The sequence below is a fragment of the Panicum virgatum genome, chromosome 5K (assembly GCF_016808335.1).
Source record: "Panicum virgatum strain AP13 chromosome 5K, P.virgatum_v5, whole genome shotgun sequence".
Lineage (NCBI taxonomy): Eukaryota > Viridiplantae > Streptophyta > Magnoliopsida > Poales > Poaceae > Panicum > Panicum virgatum.
In genome coordinates, this window is record NC_053140.1 from 16,440,356 (window position 1) to 16,460,265 (window position 19,910).

General features: G+C 46.6%; 2 protein-coding genes across 3 annotated transcripts; both read left to right on the forward strand.

Annotated features, from left to right (window-relative positions):
• Positions 1 to 8,975: 8,975 nt before the first annotated feature.
• On the forward strand, positions 8,976 to 10,270 carry LOC120706656 (transcription factor JAMYB-like). The gene has a single exon (XM_039991343.1). It carries the CDS (start codon positions 9,076 to 9,078, stop codon positions 9,991 to 9,993), a length of 918 nt encoding a protein of 305 aa, XP_039847277.1. The 5' UTR covers positions 8,976 to 9,075; the 3' UTR covers positions 9,994 to 10,270.
• A 3,095-nt stretch (positions 10,271 to 13,365) lies between these two features.
• LOC120706658 (putative pentatricopeptide repeat-containing protein At1g56570) lies at positions 13,366 to 15,849 on the forward strand. Of its 2 annotated transcripts, XM_039991345.1 has the most exons (3): positions 13,366 to 13,918; positions 14,527 to 15,639; positions 15,763 to 15,849. In XM_039991345.1, exons 1-3 carry the CDS (start codon positions 13,415 to 13,417, stop codon positions 15,781 to 15,783), a joined length of 1,638 nt encoding a protein of 545 aa, XP_039847279.1. In that variant the 5' UTR covers positions 13,366 to 13,414; the 3' UTR covers positions 15,784 to 15,849. The 2 variants fall into 2 exon arrangements, with proteins under 2 accessions (XP_039847279.1, XP_039847278.1); XM_039991344.1 differs by having other exon boundaries at positions 13,367 to 13,918; positions 14,527 to 15,781.
• Positions 15,850 to 19,910: the final 4,061 nt, after the last annotated feature.

Below are 19,910 nucleotides of genomic sequence, written 5' to 3' on the forward strand. Positions count from 1 at the left end.
TATTGAATCATTTACAAAACATAGTATTTCGTCAACGATGTAACGAGGAAATGAAGCTCAACATGTACTTTAGTACATAAAATTTTCTTGATTTCATGTTTATATTCAAAATTACTCATAGATTTTTGCATGATGTTGAACTAGAAATGCAATTGTGAGAAGCTTCTAGAACCATGGTTACCATGTTTCATGGTGAAATATGGAATACTCTAGAAATTAGATATTTGTATGGTTAGATAAGCAGGAGAAAAATTCTAGAGTCAGATATTTGGTAAAAAAATGTGTGTAGAAGATGGGCATATGGCAAAACCATATGAGACATATAGTCCTATAAATAGTGGTGCTCCCCTCTTCTCTTGCCATACCATGGCATAAGAGATCTCATGTAGGAGATAGCAAGGTTGCCATATAGTTTATTAATCTCATAGTAGGATAGTCATATAAAAGTGTAAGAGTCTTGTGTTGTACTAAGTTATGGTGAATAAAGAGCTAAGTTCACATATAGAGTTGGTTTCTCGTATAATTGTCTAGGTGAAGGTCTTCTTGTTGTAGTGTAGGTACAGGGTCTATGCAAGAAGTGGTATTGACTTTGGTACCACTTCTCTAAAGTTGGTGTAAGGTTATGGGTGCCAATTTCTCAACATATGGTATTTACAGAACTGTTAAATAGATTAGCTAGGCTATAGCCCGCTATATCTTTTCTTAGTCTCTACAAACACCGACCGTTAAATACTTTAGCCTGCTATTTTAAACACTGCTCCTTGTTATGAGGACAGTTTAGGATGCGATTGTCTCCCTGTCGTCCATGCAGAGGTTGCACTAGGAAATACGAGACCATCTCAAGCATGCGACTCTTCTTGGGTGCAAAGGTTATACAATTTCATTGTTGTCATTGTCCTTAAAAGCATTACTTCACCCACGACTAACAATTTGCTATGCTCAGTTTCTTCTGATGTGATGCCCTCAACTCAACCTCCGCTTTTCAAGGGACTCGATGACATGTCAGATGATGACCTCCGCAAAGCTATGCGACACAATATATCTGCATCATTCTGAGGTATGCTCTGATTCTAGGTAACTCTCCTTTCAGAAATTTGTAACCCTTGTGTGTTTTGGATCATGCATTGAAACTCCCAGCCTTGAACAAAATCTGATTTGTGTTGGACTAAATGCTGGGCAGTTGTGGCTTTGCTAAACCCAATAAGACTGTTTTGGGTGTAATCAACCTTTGTGTATTTCACGGATAGAGTTTGACATCAGAGTATTTTCTTAGGTTTATGATTTAGGGTTCTTTTAATTTTGTTCATTGGCGCAAATTAGTTATAAACTAGAAATCTAGGTGCGCCATTGTGATCTATCATTTGATTTGCGCTACACTAAGATATGAACATAGTTATGTGACCATGTCAATTGTGTTTTGATTACTTATTTTTTATAGAAATTTTCAGATACGGCAAAGGGTATATATGTCAAACTTTGTATGGAAGAAAGTTTGTAATTCATACTTATGAATGACTGTCATAGATAGAATTCGGATGACAGTCATATCCTAATTTCCATCACAAGTCAAAAAACACTCCTGAGTTCTAACTCCTATGAGAACAAATCTAGCCAATGTCAGGCTCACATTCCATTATTATGTTCTCTAAAGCTAAAGGAAATTTCGTCTATTGGTTCTCTGAACTGCTTGCATATTTGTGCAAAACATGCAAATCATGGACATCACAAATTTAGAATCAGTGAGTGATAAATCTAAAATTGTAACTAACTCCCATCATTTAATGGTATTAATATTCTATAAGTAGAGAGAATCCAGTAGAGATAGTGAACACACAGTAGGGCAAGGAGACAGTTGTGCTGATGCTAGGGATATTTCCAATCACTGAGATTGTTGGGAATATATGTTAACTACCCGTTATATTTTCACAAAATATCTTTTTGTACCTGAAAAGACTTGGGTGTTCTCGCTTAATATGAAACATTGCTGAACAGTGAATATTTAAATCTTGCATATTTCAAATTCTCTTAATGAAACCATCTATGATTCATTTTAGTATAAATATGTAGTATGCTAAAGCCTTGAGAATGTGTTCTATTTCTCCATAGTCAACAAGAGGCTTTCATCCTTCAAAAGTACAGATCAAGCAAGTGTTGTTGTTGTGGCTCTGCTTTCATCCTTCAGAAGAGTTTACCACAAATGAAGACAAGGGCTAAGAAGTTGTGTTTATCAGGATGGCACTTTGCTGGAGCTCCGTGTACAATATATCTTGCCAAGCATGGGGTAAGCATTTTGTTGAACAGGTTGTGAGCAGCGGCCATGGCAAACGTCTGGTAGCTACTAGTGGCGGTGCTGGCGCTGGCGCTGGTAGCACACGGTTAGCTCGATGGAAGGCCGCAGCAACAGACAGATTGCTGGGGAAGTGAGTCAATGATGGCTTGCGTGAGGGCGAGCTTGAGTAGTTTCCTATGTGATCGTCAAATCTCTTCCTTGCGCCTCGCTCGTCACGGCTATCTGCCCCAGCTAATTAGTTCCTAGGGTGTCGTCCTAGGAGCAGCTTGAGCATGGTAGCACGTCGGAGAGTTAGCAGCGGCCAAAGGCCCGAGGAAGTCAGGAACTATCGCGAAGATGCTCTAGCGCTGAGGGCTGAGGCACTGCTGGTTCCACCGCTCGATCAAACAAGGCCAGAGATTTGATGGTCGTGGATGCCAAGTGATGTGGCCGAGTGAGGGGCGAGAGTCTCTGGTGCAGATTTCGTTAGGTAGAGATTCTGATTTGATATATGTTATTTGGCTGATTTTCTTCTATTCCATCAGTCACTTCCCTAGTGTCAGATCCAACTATTTGATCTGAATTTGTTAATTTAACTAATTGCCCTTGATCTGGTCCACGCGCTCCTTAGGATTGCTGCATGGATTTGGATGTCCATCCTTTTCCTTTGGTCTACCCCTGTAGAGTGTAGAACGGGGAGATTATGACCAGGTGGTAGAGCTTGGCTAGATGAGATCAGGTTTCTAGTTTTGTGCTCTTTTTGGTTTCTACGATATGGATATGGAGCTTTACATGTTCTATGATGGATATTAGTGAGTGAGAGGATAGTGTGGTATAATAATCCACAATTTCATCAGAAACTATATTCAACAGTTAAATTTTGGCTGCTCCTGATATATGCCTATTTGTGTGCCATGTTGTGTGCAGTGTGCTAAATGTTGTTCATTATGCATGTATAATTTTTTATTTTCGTGGAGTTTCTCCAACATCCTTTTTGTACCCTTTGAGCATACAATAAAGAAATTGGTTTTATCTGATACTTAAAAATGATGTGCTGATAGTTTATCTCAAACAAAAATGAAAGAAGATGCTTGTAAATTGGGAAATTTATGTAATATGCATTTTTTTCTAGTTTCTACAGTTTGGCTTCATAAGCTTGAACATGAAAAGTAGGTTGTTTAGTTAAATTAATCGGATGCTATTTCATATATTGATTCTGTTATAGGGTTTTGGATTCAAATTTGAACGGCATCATAATGGTTCCCTTCAAATTGTGGTTGTATTATGTGTCCAACGTGGTATCATGTATTGCATACTATACCATTTGAACGTGTTTGGTTTTTGTTGTTGAATTATTGTTTCTAGATCTGCAATAGCAATATTTTTTTCTGCTTTGATTATATCTTGGGTTGTAACATGTATTGCAGTCATGGCCCATGCTGGCAACCATTCGGCCGGCGCAAGCACGTCACTGATGCGACATCATTTAAACCGTACCTTCGCTTAGTCTGAACTTTGAATCTATCATGCTCCCTTCGTTCTAACAAATAAGCCATTCTAAGATTCAAAATTTGTCCCAAAAAATAAGTCATCTTGCCATATTTAGAAAGTGCATATGCATGCAAGAATCGCCAAATATGGGTAATAAATAGGGGCAAATATGGTCATTTTACATTTTTGTTAATTTATTCTATAATTTTTAGGATGAATTTTTTTTTTGGGATGGAGAGAGTAATTTTATAGGTGATCTTTTTCCATAAGAGGCTTGATTTGTTGTAAAACCCACTCCAAAATATAGTGTGTTTTAGTTTATTCCTAGACCAAATTTCTTTAACACTAAGTTTATAAAAGAGTAAATTTCACCAGCGGTCCCTGAACTTGTCCCGAGTTCTCATCCCGGTCCCAGTACTCTCAAAATGCACGTCTAGGTCCCTGAACTTGTCCCGAGTTCTCATCCCGGTCCCGGTACTCTCAAAATGCACGTCTAGGTCCCTTAACTTGTCCCGAGTTCTCATCCCGGTCCATGAACTTGCTAATCTGTTTCAGACTGTAAACTGAACTTTTTCCAAATACGTAAGACAACTTATATGGCATAGGCATACATTTTTCCCACACCTCAGATTGATCGAGTTGTAGGCTACTCTTCGGGAGAGGAATTGGTGTCTAACAGGTTGGAACTTAATTGCAAAATCAATTATGAAGGATTTTAACTCTCTACTCATGCTCACAATTTGGAAAATTTAGCTTCAATTTATTGGAAGAATATAGTGTCTTCAAAGCAAAGGCCCTTAGGCCTTAGCTCCCATATGATTAAAGATTTCATGGATGAAGCAAGGTGTTGGATTGCGGCAAGTATTGTTGATCCGTCACTCTTTGTATGTCCAAATGGTCAATTTGTTCCTAAGTCATTTTTTCTTTGTTTTTTTTGTGTTCTTACCCCCTGCTTTGAAGTGCAATTGTGATTTTGCCTTTATTTTTTAACTTTATGATTTTCCCTTTATTTTTCACAAGTAATTGCGATTTTACCCTTGATCTTTGCGTATTTACCCCTCTTTTGACCATTAGCTAGGGGTAAAATCGCACTGAATTGTTAACAATAAAGGGCAAAATCACAAAGTTAAAAAAATGAGGGCGAAATTACAATTACACTTCAAAATAGGGGTAAGAACACAAATGCCCTTTTTTTCTTTACCCTTGTGTTGCAGTTTCCCTTTTATTTCTCAGTTTGTGGTTGTGTAATGCTTTGAAAAAAACTCTCTTTACTTTTTCTCTCTCAATAAAATGATTGATTAGACAAGTTTTTGAAAAAATAAGGCTAATAACCTTCCTCAAGTTCTGACAAAACAAGGTTAGGTAGAATAATCGATCGATTAAGCTTTGTGTAACAGTAAAACCATGTTCCCAAATGTCAATCTAGCTAGCTGACTGAAATCAAGTCGTCTGTACTTGCAAGCTTCAACTTCCTTCTCTCTTCCTAGCTAATTAAGTAGCTCCTGTTAACTTAGCATCTTGGAAGATCTACCTTTAGCTTCTGGTCATGGATCGGCTTACCATTATATGTTTGATTAGTGAACTTACCGTGTCGATCTTGATTCGCATACCGTTGCGGATCGTCGACAAAGCTGCGGCTACGAGCAGACAGGGTAGGCGAGATCTCCTACGCGTTAACAAAAAGTCTGGGCCTCGGATCAGACGCACATCTGTTTGCTGTCACTTTCTCTCGCTCGATCACCCAAGGCGTGATACTTGCACCAACCATTCGAGTTCAGTTCTTTACCCCTCTGCTTTATCTTAACCTAAGCAATTTAAGCTCTTTTATTTCCCATCAACCAAATCTGATTAACGTATAAGCTGCTATATCAAAAAGGCACAACGATTTGTGGAAGGAGTAAGTAGTGGGTCCGACTAACTTTCATTTTTCATATATTCAAATTTTGGCTAAGCTCGATCGAAAAGGAAAAGAAAAGAAGTAACAAAATCGCCGTTCAAACCTTTTCTTTCTGAAGTAAAGACTTACACAGCGAAAACTGCCATCATATGCAAAGCTCAACGAACCCAGCTCGTCGCTAAAGTATATATGCTTCTTGTCATGTCTCACGTTGCAACGTCTTTCCAGAAGCATGAAGGCAACTTTTTCTAGAACCGGAAGTGTGAGAGCAACATTGACCTTAGTAGAAACTACTTTGTGGACCCATGATAGCAAAATTTCACTGAAATTGCTGAGAGTAAATGTTATACATGCTGACAGACTGAATTTCCCCTAAATTTACACCAAGAGTTCAGAATCTAAATGTTCTCTTCGATGGATGTCGCATTTTCTCAGAGGCAAATGGTTGATCGTGCACTGTACCAGCCGTTTTTGCAGTGGAGTGTGACAGAGAATGATTGATGTGACAGTTCCATCATCTTCTGATATTATTTTCTCGGAAGTCCTCTATCCTCTCCATTCTTTTTTTGACCCTGAGACTTACTAAACAATAAGCTAGCTTGCGAGAAGTTAAACTAGATGCATGAACCGGTGCAGCACTATTGAAAAAGCACTTAACTTTTACGTTAAAGCTGGCCCGGTTTGAGACCTGCGTTAATCATGTTTGTGTTGGGGAGGGATGTTCAAAAGAAAAAGTTTAGACCAAGTGAAGCACGTTTGGTTTGTACCTTCTAGTGCCTAGCTAGACAGAAAGGGACAACGATATGGTAGATATATGGAGCCGAAGACCAACTGTATGGCGGCATGGGACAAGTCAATCTCATCAGGTCGTCAGGTTGAACGTGATATTGTATTGGTCCTGCCGTCCTGGTTTCTCAAACTTTTCTTTTTAATTGTTTAGTTTAGCGTCAACTGAGAGGATTGGTCTGTTCGCATGGAATTAAAGATGGTTGCATTGGCACTTCAGACAATTAATGCCTATAAACTCAGCTCCAGCGTCTCTAAAAAGAGAGACACAGAGCAGGCAGATACCTGCCCCAACCATGGAAGGCGGCCTCATGGCAAATTTTGGCAATGCAATTGTGATGGATGTTGGGTGCCATTTTTGTCTCTAGTACCGCTGGACTGCTGATGCTCCCACCCCGACTCACTGGCACTATAAAGAAAACATGCGTGTGTCCTTGATCTCCCTCTTCTCATTTTTCATGTCGTTTGAACTTTAATTTTCCTCCCGTGGTACATTTGCCTTTCCACACCAACTCGGTACTATTGGTGTGCATAGGCAAGTTGTCCTATCGCCACTTTACCCCTCTCTTGCTAATAACTCGTCCATATCTTGTTCCGATTTTTGTAGAAACTCCATTGCTGCAGCTGGATTATTGTCTGTGTTCAAGTTGAAAGACTATGTGGTTTAGTTATATCATTACATGTTTGTGCCAAACAAAAAAAAATCTAGGTTTTCTCTAAAATACGCAGGAGAAGCACACGTCTATAGGCCATGTTTGTTTCTGATTATAATCGGCTTATCGGTGGAAATAATCGATAATCCCACCAAACGCCTTGCTTATTTTCGTTTCTCTGGTAATCCGTTTTAGAGATTTGAACTACGAGAAGCGAGAAAATCTTCATTTTTCTGGGCCACGCTTGGATTATAGGCAAAGCGAAAACAAACAGGGCCCATGTATTAAAAAGGAGTTGGACTATATATTGATTCATCTCGTTAAAAACATAGAGCGTCTTGTGCCCACGCCAAAATAAACCCTAAACTTTGTTAATCCATATGAAAATTCACGCACTACATAACACATTTTTCTAGCATATATTCTCATGTGGAAAATATCGCTAAAGCACACCTCACTTCCGGACTCTCGTCTGGATATCAGGGAATCTGTAGAGCATCATACCCGGGAAACAAAAAACAAAGTAGTACTTTAATTTTGATGCATTACGAATGCCAAATAGATGCAGAGAGCACACGCACGATCGATCTTTAATTGGCATATATTCATGAGTTTAACCTCAAGTGCTCTCTCCTCTTTGGACCAACTTTACTTCTACTTGGTTCCACGGCAAACAAGTGACGTCGTCTTGGATTATGTGCAGTAAAATCATTTAAAGTTTGATGGAAATTACTATTTTTTATGTATAGAGTCTCAATTTTTAAAATTAGTACCGCTAGATTTTCAATAGCGGGTAGTAGTTTTCATTAAAATGTAATTTTATATGCCCTGCAATTATTAAAAGTTCCTAGTTAAAAATTATGTTTTATTTGAGAGCAAATGTTGACGAATGAAGCGAAAGGGTCTGTAGCCTAGTGGTTATAAGAGCCTCGGTCCTGTAGCCTAGTGGTTATAAGAGCCTCGGTAGCACCTGAGGTTCTGGGTTCGACTTCCCGTGGGAGTGAATATTTTGAGATTTAACGGCGTTGTGCTTTAAGTGGTAGGCGACGTTCCCGTCGACAGCGAGGCGCATGTGATGCCTTTGTCAATCTCGATGATTTGCCGGCTCAGTCTTCGAAGATGCTCATAGGGGTAGGATTTGCATATGTGTATTCGTAGGGTGTGAGTGTGCGTGCGTTGTGAGTGTCTGAGTTGTACTGTGTAATCTTAAAAATAAAAAAATATTGATGCATGAAAATGCCACTTAATATTTGTGACTAGAGGCCGGGTACATTGGAGATGCCCTCGCGGAACGCACGAACGGAATGGAGTTGCGGATGCTCGATTTGAGGACACTAGGATGGAAAGAGCGACGACGACGTCGCCCCTGTGAGTTGATCCATAACAGTTTGGAGCGGAATCGATTCCACAGCACTAAATTGACTAACCCGGGTGGGCTGAGCCAGCCAGCCACAGCCCCCTGTTCCTCATCACCCCGACGACGACCAAACCACGCCGATGCACCAAAAAAAAAATCCAAAAAGCGGGCGAGAAAGAACAAAGCCGAGCTGGCGAGCTGCATCCCTCCCGCCGCGCGTCGCCGGAGATGAGAGAAAGGTCGCCGCACCGGGTCAACGTTCAAACCCCCGCCACGCTGCCCCCGCGATTAAACAACTCGCCCGCCTCGTCGGCGACTGATGCAATCCAATCCGGCAGCACGCGCACCGCCTCCTCCTCTCCTGTGCGCGGCCGCGCTAAACTATCGCCATTGCGGCCACATGCTCGATTATTCCTTCCCCGTTTGACCACCCCACCACGCGCCTCGCCGTCGCCGGCCCGCACCCCCACCCACTATATAACCCCCCGCGCCCACCCTGCCCCTCTCCCCATCGACAGCCTCGCCGCACCTTCACACACTCACAGCTGACAGCTCCCATATTCAACATCGAGCTCACTCCCTCACTCACTCACTCACTCGGTCGCTCCGGCCTCCGGCGTCGATGGAGATGGAGGCGCTGTGGACGTCGTCTCCTTGCGGCGGCATGATCAGGTTGCCGTCGCCAGCGGCGGGGGTCGGCGAGGACGAGGCCGCGGCGGCGGCGGCGGAGCTGCGGCGGGGGCCGTGGACGGCGGAGGAGGACGCGCTGCTGGCGGGCTACGTGGCGGCGAACGGGGAGGGCCGGTGGAACGAGCTGGCTCTCGCCGCGGGGCTGCGCCGCACCGGCAAGAGCTGCCGCCTCCGGTGGCTCAACTACCTCCGCCCCGGGGTGCGCCGCGGCGGCTTCACCCCGCGGGAGCAGCTGCTCATCCTCGACCTCCACTCCCGCTGGGGCAACCGCTGGTCCAAGATCGCCGCGCACCTCCCCGGCCGCACCGACAACGAGGTCAAGAACTACTGGCGGACGCGGGTGCAGAAGCACGCCAAGCAGCTCGGCTGCGACGTCGGCAGCGGCCGCTTCCACGACGCCATGAGAAACCTCTGGATGCCGCGCCTGCTCGAGAGGATCCACGCCGACGAGTCCGCTGCCGCCGGTGACGTTTCGCACTACTACTCCGCCGCGAGCCCAGCGCAGCACGCGCCGACATCCCAACCAGCGTACCAAAACGCTGCTGCATCTGCACCCATCATCAGCAACTGCGCACGCGCAACTTCACCGGACGCCGCGTCGTGCGTGACCGGGTCGCCGTCGTCGTGGGAGACGTCGCCGGCAGCGCAGTTCCAGACGAGCAGTCAATGCCAAAACGGCTGCTCGAGCACGACGAGCGGTGACATGTTCGGAGAGAGCTGGTCCGAGCTTCTTGCGCGCGCCAGCCACGACGACGCTGATTCCGCCGGGCTGCCGGACTTCGGATTATTTGAAGAAACTGGAGACAGTTTGTGGAGTTTGGACGATATCTGGCAGCAACCGCTGTACTGATCGATATACGTATGCTGCTACGTACTAGTGACCCAACTTTTTTGTAGTGTTATCTGATTGACACAATTGATTAATAATCAGCAGACTTATGACAAATAAAAACCATTTAATTGAACGATTCGCTATGAGCATTTTTTTTTCTTCTTATATATTTTAGAAAACAAAAACATTAGGGTGAATCTTCTTCGAGCATGTACAGTTGCCCTGTAATAATGTGCAGCGAGCAAGATGAGATCTCCTAGTGTAATACTGATGAGTGATGACCTCCTAGTGTGGAGATGGCTCGTGTTTGTACGTGCGGTATGTTTGTATGTTCAAACCCTTTCAAATGTGTTTTTTTGGAAGCAAAAACCCTTTCAAATGTTGCTGCAACACATTTGTTTCTATGACAAGAGGGAGACGAAAGAAAGCTACCAATTCAAAGTCGAAAGGTTGAGGGGGCAATGAGAAATTTCGCAAATATGTGAGCAGAGGAAAACTGACCTTAGTGAAAGGAAAATTACCAAGTACTAAACTAATGAAATTGATTTAATTTACGTCTTTTCCGAAAAATAATGAATCAAATTTTGAATTGGAGAACAAGTATTTCAAAGTAGGATTGGGGAACTCTCCAATTCAATGAAACTATCAATTTAAGGTCAATCACAATGGTAGTTTCATGGCATTAAATTCTAACAAGTGTACGTTCTCCAATTCAAAATTGATGACGTGGTATAGAATTTAATGCCATAAAACTACCATTGATATTGACCTTAACTGTACAAGGTTTCCATGTTGATTTCAATGATCCACTTCATTCACTCAACTCGAGGTGAAGAAGAGGACTGTGTGTGTTCCTTCGTAATTTCTTTATTTAATTTCTTACGAAACCTAATATAAACGGAGCTGTATTAATTTTCCACTATGAACACAAATCCATCCCTATTTCGCATCGTCGTGTCTATATGTAGTTTTTAGTGTCGTAGTACCTTTCATTCAACAAATAAAGGCTATCTAAAAAAACTAACAGAGGAATTAGGACAATGAGTGAACGCGAATAGGGAATTTGCAGAGCTGCAGGAAAGAGGTACGAGTACTAACTTCCTACCGCCTGAATGTAATTTATCTGTTTATAAGTGAGATGATACAAGTTTTTACTACAGGACATCCATAGGTTATTTCTTAGCTGAAGAAGATGTAGGTGGCGAATTCTGTTACTCCGCTATTGGGTCGATGGCTTCTCGTATACTTCCTCCATCCCAAAACAAGTATTCGGTTAGAAAATTTCAAACATATTATTAGCGGTGGAAAATAACCATATTACTTCTAATTAACTATAGCAGTTGTGATTAAAAATTATGCCGTTTATTTGGTTCCCTATATACTCAATAAATGCAAATGTATTGGAACCAGAAACTTAAGCATTCGATTGGCTCCAAACCGTTCTCTATACAATTTTGTCATGATATTTGATAGTGCTTTAGTTAGATGTGCTTTACTATAATCTAAAAGAATATTTTTGTGGAATAAAATTTGAAGGCAAAACAAGTATTTATTTTAAGAGGAAGGAGTATGCAATGAGCATATGAATATTTTAATGCAGGGCGCAGAGAATGAGAGAATACATAGGACATACATGCGTGCCGCCCCCGTGACCCATTTTGTGAATTTTGTCACAACCTACTTGGACCTGCTTGAAGCAGAGATGCCTCTCTTGTGTTCTACTAATTGACGAAGGATTAGTAATCCTGGATTACTAATGTACACAAGCTTTATCAGCTGCCTCCAGCGAGGCGGGTGACCTGGCAGGGAGGCCAGCAGGCTACGCGGCCCAGTTGTCCACACTCCAAACGAGCTGCGTGGCAGCCCAGCCGCGGGGTCAGACGTGGTCGCCGGTCTCCGGTCGCCCGGTCAAACGGTGGTCAGCGAGCCGTCAACGTGAAGACCGGCTGACGTGCGCCGCGCAGCCTCTCTGGCTGGCCCCACGTGCTCGATGCCCCGCCCGTCTTACTCCAATCACTTTCTTAATTCGCTCTAGCTAGGCCTGGGCCACCGAAAGCTAATTTAATTAAACGCGCATTAGGGAACACATACAAAGGTGCCCGCGAAGACGATCCTGGCCGTCCGAGCCTCGGATCCAGCGGCTGCGATGGGGCGGCTCGAGCGCCGCCGCTAGTGCGCGCGAGCGGCGAGCGCCACCACCCGTGGCTCCAGCAAAACGCGGCCCGCGCGCACCTGTTCTCTGAACAGTAGTAGTAGACTAGTAGTAGTATGAGAGGCTTGACAAGTAATACGGCACGTGCTGGTAGTACAATGCGTTCCGATCCTTGATCGCCCGAGGCAGCAAGAAAGGAAAGGGAAGGAAATGCGGTGTGCTTCCGGCAGATTGGTCTGTCGCTGTTGCATGCGTTCAGCTGGCCGGTGTTGGCTGGGTTTCGACCCGTGCGTGGTACATTGAACGGAGGCGCAGCAGCAGCAGGCTGAGTGCCTTGGGGAATTGGGGGTACCTCTTGTTGTATTTGGGGGATTGGACGCGAACTGGGCTTGTTAGTAATCGGCTACCTTACCTTACCTCTAGGGCGTGTCAACGCGGCACACCTTGTTACGCCAATGCATGTGGTGTGACAATATATTTTTGACATGTCACGTGGACTGACGCGACAAAAAAAATTAGATTTGCAAATATTTATTTGGATGAGTTATTTTTGAAATAAAACTTAAAAATAGGTTAAAAATAGAAAATTTCCCCTTATATGCCCCTTATTACGATCTCGGTGGTGGGCGCATCATGTTCCATAGTTTTTGGCAGGTGTATATACATCGATTTGTTTTATCATACTTGCGCATTTCAAAAGGTTTGCATCATGTTAAAATATGAAGATACACTAAATCTTATAAAAAAATACAAAAATAAAGAATTTCTTGATGTTGTGTAAACTAAAAAAGGTCAGAACTCAGAAGGCCTGGCCCTGCTGAAACTTCCCCGCGAACGAGCTGTAGCTCGGTTGGCTGGGTCCGCTCGGTGGAGCGCCCGCCGTCCGCGTTCGAGCGCCGCTCGACGCGGATTTCGCACCCGGGAACAGTATGTTCCTTAAATAATCTCAGATGAGCCTCTCAACGCGTGGAGCCACAAAGGGGCTGCGATGCGCCCGTCGCCGGAGCCTCGATGACTCTATTGATCTCTCTAAGGACGCGTCTTGATATCTGTGTATAGTTGTAGGTCTGGTTGTATACTTGTGGTGTGTGTAAGGTGTGCGTGTGTGTGGTGTAGGTGTGTGTCTGTATACAAACAGATGCTACAGCTGTATCCAGATGAAAGGTTTCAAAAAAAAAAAACTTCCCCATCCCCCCAGCCTCTTTTTTTTTTTGGCAACACTTCCATAGTAACCCAGTGATCCGCAGAGGAAGCCCAAGCCCGAAGCGAAACACGCACAAGAAGCCCATGTCGCTGAAACACGCGACCACGCTCATCAAATCCCTATGCGCGCGCGGCGCGGTCCGCCACGCCCGCGCCGTGTTCGACGAAATGCCCGACCGGGACGTGGTGGCGTGGACGGCCATGCTCTCCGGCTACGCCTCCAGCGGCTGCCACCGTGAGGCGCGCGACGCCTTCCGGCGCATGCTCGCGGCCGGCGTCGTCCCCAACGAGTTCACTCTGTCCAGCGTCCTGACCGCGTGCCGTGGCAGCGGCGGCGTCTGCGGCGGCGGCGGCGCAGCATTGATCCATGCCGTCGCTGTGATGCGGGGCGTGGACCACATGCCGTATGTAGTGAACGCGCTCATTGACGCGTACGCGTCCCACGGGGACGGCCTTGTGGACGCGAGGAGGCTGTTCGAAGCGCTGGAGGGACGGCGCACGGCTGCATCGTGGACATCCATGATAGCTGGTTATGTCCGATTGGGACAGGAGAACACGGGGCTGCAATTGTTCAAAAGTATCATTCAGGTTTAGTTATCTCTTCATCTTCTAAATATCTCCTTTTTTTTCAATATTTCTCGTGTCATGCTTATAAGGCTCAAACGAATTTATAGACTTTATTATTTTATTTTATGATTAAGGAGAGAGCTAAAGAACAATCTATACTTTGCAAACTATAGCTAAAGGCCGGGCTCATGATTAAGCAATAAGGAAACAGTAGAGGAATCATGTATACCTTGTAAACTGAAGCTAAAGGCAGGATTTCGTATGATTATTGAACAAAAGCAGAGGAACCATCTGTACTTCGTAAACTATACCTAAAGCTTAGATCCTTATGAATTCAACAATGTGCTAGTCGTTCATTAGGTTGAACTTTAATATTGGATCAACTTTTCTATGCTGCTAACTGTTCTAATATAAGTAGGAAATGATGATTATTAAAGTATTCAGCTGTCAAAATATTAACATGCTCATCTGTAGTGAGAGCATTATTTACAGTTTTACACCTTAGTTAGATCGTAAATGTGTCAGGAGATGTCATAGTCAGATTTGCCTGTGGAATTTTTGCTGTAGCTCACATCTGTAAAGAGCATATCTGTTTGCATGATCAAATAGCTGCTGTTTCTCCAGTGCAGGATGATGTTGAACTGAGTCCCTTCACCTGCTCTATTGCAATCCATGGATGTGCTTCAGTAGGTAACTTACGTTTTGGACAGCAAATTCATGTACTCTCCATAAGGAAAGCTCTTGGAGTGAATCTTGCTGTTGCAAATTCTCTGGTCGACATGTACTGCACTTGTGAAAGCATACTGGAAGCTAGGAGGCTTTTTGATGAGATGCCTGAAAGAAACTTGGTCACCTGGAATACCATTATTGCTGGATCTAGCCGATGTGATCCTCTAATGGCCATGCAGCTGCTTGTTGACATGAATCTTGAGCCAAATTGCTTGACTCTAACTAGCATCACATCAGCATGTGCTGGTCTTGCAGCTCTGAGGTGTGGTCAGCAGGTCCATGGGGCTGTACTTAGGAGAAACTATGACAATGACCTAAAGATTTCCAATGCCCTTGTAGACATGTACTCCAAGTGCGGAAGCATTTCTAATGCTAAGAAGGTATTTAACATGATGAATTGCAAGGATATACTATCATGGACATCAATGATTGGTGGATATGGGATGAATGGGTGTGCGAATGAGGCCATCGAGCTGTTCAATTCCATGGTCGATGCTGGGGTTCATCCAGACCATGTTGTGTTCATGGGCCTTATCAGTGCTTGCAGCCATGCTGGTTTAGTAGATGAAGGATGGAACCTTTTCAGGTCAATGTTATTTGAGTATGATATTCAACCTAACAAGGAGATTTATGGTTGTGTTACCAATCTTCTTGCTCGTGCAGGGATGCTGAGAGAAGCCTTTAATCTCATTGATACAATGCCAATCACTCCTGATGAACCTGTCTGGGGAGCATTGCTTGATGCATGCAAGATGCACAAGAATGTAGATCTGGGCAGACTAGTTGCAAGGAAACTAATTGAGATTAATCCTGATGAAGTGAAGACTTATGTCCTGCTTGCAAACATATACGCTGCAGATAGCAAATGGGGTGAGTATGCTGTGACAAGGAGGTTACTGAGGGGCACAGGAAGCAGTAAGGAGGTCAGATTGAGTTGGATAGAGGTAAAAGATAAGGTGTATAGCTTTAGCACAGCTGACAGTAGCAGTCCTCAAGTTAGTTTGGCAGATGAGGTATTGCAGATCTTAGCTCAACACATGGATGAAACTGGAAATGATTTTGTTGACAATATTTCCAGAGCTGTATGATAATTTTTTTTCTTAAATGGTTCCTCCATTCATAATCAAATGTTGCAGAAACTGATTCTGGAGGTTTGAGTTCTAATAGTACCTGCCCAGAACTAAACAAATTGTTTATGCACTGTATAGAGAATTTAACAGAGGCAAGACTAACATAAAGAAAAGGGAAAATTCGATTCGTGCCACCACAACTCTGTGAAATTGGGTGTCACGTTCAAAATCATGCCACTCAATGGCATGGATTTCAACATGAAATCCAACTTCAAGAAATTGTAGTGGCATGGATCAAAATGACCCTAAAGAAAATGTAAGTGTATTTCTTACTAGAACTAGAAGCTGATGGAGAGAACAGTGGCTTGTATTCCTCCAAACCCTAGAAGGGTGGGATATATAGATCCTATACATGAGCCTCTAGATGGGTCTGTATACATGGGCTCACATATACACCAACACCCCCCCTCCGCAGTCAGAACTACCGGCGCAGCGGTGTTCAAGACTGGACAACAAGAAAGCTAACACCCCCCCAGTCTGAACTACTGGCGCAGCGGTGTTCAAGACTGGACAAGAAGAGGGTACAAATAGAGTACAAAGGGCAAATACCCCCCGCAGCCACAACTAGCCACCGGCTACGTTGAGGAGGGCAATCCCTTGGTGAAGATGTCAGCAAACTGGGAGGTAGTCAGGACATGGAGTACCCGAACATCGCCGATGGCGACTCTGTCGCGCACGAAGTGTAGGTCGATCTCCACATGCTTCATCCGTTGATGCTGGACGGGGTTGGTGGAGAGATACATGGCGCTGACGTTGTTGCAGTAGACGAGCGTGCTCTTGACGAGCGTGCTCTTGGTCAAGAGCTGTCGTAGCCAGGACGCCTCCGCCACGCCGTTAGCGACAGCCCGGTACTCCGCCTCAGTACTGGAGCGGGAGACAACCGGCTGCCGCTTGGACGACCAGGAGACCAGGTTGCCGCCTAGGAAGACGGCGTAGCCGGAAGTAGAGCGACGAGTGTCCGGGCAGCCAGCCCAGTCAGCGTCGGTGTAGACCACTAGCTCAGCAGAGGACGAGGGGTGAAGCACCAGGCCGAGGTCCACAGTGCCACGAACGTAGCGGAGGAGACGCTTCAGTGCAGCAAGGTGTGACTCCCGGGGATCATGCATATGGAGACAGACCTGCTGAACAGCGTAGGTGAGGTCCGGCCTGGTGAAGGTGAGGTACTGCAAAGCGCCAGCCAGACTCCGGTAGGCAGTAGGATCAGCCACCGGATCACCCAGATCAGCAGACAGCTTCGTCTGAGTGTCGACAAGAGTAGAGCAGGGCTTGCAATCAGTCATTCCAGCCCGCTCCAGAATATCGAGTGCGTACTGCCGCTGGTGAAGGAGAAGACCACACGGGTGAGGCTCAACAATGACGCCCAAGAAGTGGTGGAGCTGACCCAGATCCTTCATAGCAAACTTCTGCTGCAGAGAGGAGATGACACTGCAGAGAGGAGATGACACTCTGAAGTAGCTGCTGACTGGAGGCTGTGAGCACAATGTCATCGACATAGAGCAGCAGATATGCAGTCTCATCCCCACGGCGGTAGATGAAGAGAGACGTGTCGGACTTGGCCTCGGTGAACCCCAATGTCAGCAAGATCGTGGCGAACCGAGAGTACCAAGCCCGAGGAGCCTGCTTCAGACCATAGAGAGACTTGTTGAGCCGGCAGACTATATCCGGACGACTCGAGTCCACAAATCCCGCTGGCTGAGAGCAGTAGACAGTCTCTGAGAGAGTGCCGTGAAGAAACGCATTCTTCACGTCCAGCTGGTGCACAGGCCAGGAGCGCGAGAGCGCAAGAGAGAGGACCGTGCGCATCGTAGCGGGCTTCACCACTGGGCTGAAGGTCTTATCATAGTCCACACCAGGTCGCTGAGTGAACCCCCGGAGAACCTAGCGAGCCTTGTAGCGCTCCAGTGTGCCATCAGCCCGACGCTTATGCGTCCAGATCCACTTGCCAGTCACCACATTGCAACCAGACGGACGCGGCACGAGGTCGCACGTCTGGTTGGCAAGAAGAGCCGCGTACTCCTCTTCCATCGCGCGACGCCAGTGAGGATCCGCCAAGACGTCGCGGACAGAGGAGGGTACCGGAGAGACCCGCGGCTCTCCCTCGGTGGCGGAGAGAGTCGCGGCTTGAGACGCCATCCGCCGAGTCACCATGGGATGAATATGCCGAGGATCCCGATGGATGACTGGCGGGTGGTACACCTCCGGCTCGGCTCGAGAGGGAGCCAGAGTAGGCGGCGGCGGCGGCGGCGACGGCTCCGGTGTAGGCGTCGCAGGAGCCTCCGGAGCAGGAGGTGGCGCCGGTGTCGACGCCGAACGACGCCGGTACACCTGCACCGGCTGAGCGTACCGCGCAGGGGCAGGGGAAGGCACCGGGGCCGCGCGTGGCGCAGCGGGAGACACCGGGTCCGCGCGCGGCACGACCGGAGGTCCGGGGGCCGCGCGTGGCGCGATCGCGGGCACCGAGGCTGCGCTCGGCGCAGCAGGGATCACCGGAAGCGGTGCCGGTGCGCCGACAAAACCTGCAGGAAAAGGACAGACAGGTAACGGTGGTTGAACCACCGGGTCAGTCGGAAACAAAGACTCTAGCTCGGGGTCAGGAGAATGTGTGGAGGAGGTGGAGTAGGGGAAATCCAACTCGTCAAAGACGACGTGTCGGGAGATCAGAACGCGGCGAGAGGTGAGGTCAAAGCATCGGTACCCCTTGTGGTCAGGGGAGTACCCGAGGAACACACAACGAGTCGAGCGGGGCGCCAGCTTGTGAGAAGCGGTGGCGGAGGTGTTAGGGTAACATGCACACCCGAAGACCCGAAGGTGGTCGTAGCGAGGAGGGGTACCGAAGAGAGCGTGATGTGGAGTGGGAGCCGGAGAAGCAGTGGACGGAAGGCGGTTGAGCAGGTAGATGGCGGTGTGGAGGCTCTCAGTCCAGAAGCGCGGGGGCAGAGAGGCCTGGATCAGAAGGGTGCGCACGACGTCGTTCTTCGTGCAAATCATCCGCTCAGCCTTGCCGTTCTGAGCAGAGGTATACGGACAAGACATACGCAGCTGAACACCCCGAGAGAGAAAGAAGGAACGGGAGGTGGAGTTATCGAACTCCCGCCCGTTGTTACACTTGACGGCCTTAACGGTGAGGCCGAACTGAGTGGACACCCAGGCAAAGAAGTGGAGGAGAGTGGGGAAGGTCTCAGACTTGGCGCACAAAGGAAAAGTCCAAGAGTAATGAGAAAAATCATCAACAATGACCAGATAATATTTATAGCCAGACATGCTGAGTACAGGAGATGTCCACAGGTCACAATGAATAAGATCAAAAGCATGCGCAGCATGCGAAGAAGAAAAAGAAAACAGAAGTCTAACATGACGACCTAACTGGCACGCATGACAAAAGTGCTCAGCAGGAGCCCTAGTACATAGAACATCGGTACTACGGCTGAGCTGAGCCAAAACGTCGCGGCCGGGGTGACCAAGCCGGCGGTGCCAGGTGGTGGAAGAAGGCGTCACGGCAAAGGCAGTATACGAAGAAGTCGAAGACGGAGCAGCGGAAGCAGGAAGCCGAAGAGTGTAAAGGGGCCCCGGGCTATCACATCGGAGGAACGGACGCCGAGAAGCCGAATCCTTCACAGTAAGATCAGAAGAGTCAAATTCGATAGAACAGGAGTTGTCAGCAGTAAACTGGCGAATGGAAATAAGGTTGTGAACCATTTGAGGAGCAACAAGAACATTAGGAAGACGAGGAGTAGAACCCACGGCAGTGACAGAAAGGCAAGACTCATCACCAACCATGATAGAAGAAGGACAAGAGGGGTGTGGGGGTCGGACAAAAGAGAGGATACCGGCATCAGGAGTAGTGTGGAACGAGGCACCCGAGTCGGCGATCCACTCGGTGCTGACCGGCGACGTCAGTCCCATGGTGCTGAAGGACTGCGCCAGAGCGGCCTGGTCCCACCCCCAGGCCAGGTCGGCTGCTGACTGGGCTAAGCGGGCGGGGTCCAAGACGGCGCGAAGAGTGGAGCAGCGCTAGTAAACATGGCCGCCGGCTGGAGCAGAGTACGAGGCCCCCCTCCCGGACTCTGGAACGGCCACATCGAGATGCGCCCTGACTATGGGTTGCTGAAGGATGGCCAGGGCGTACCTCCAGGGGCAGGGGCAAAAGCGGGAGT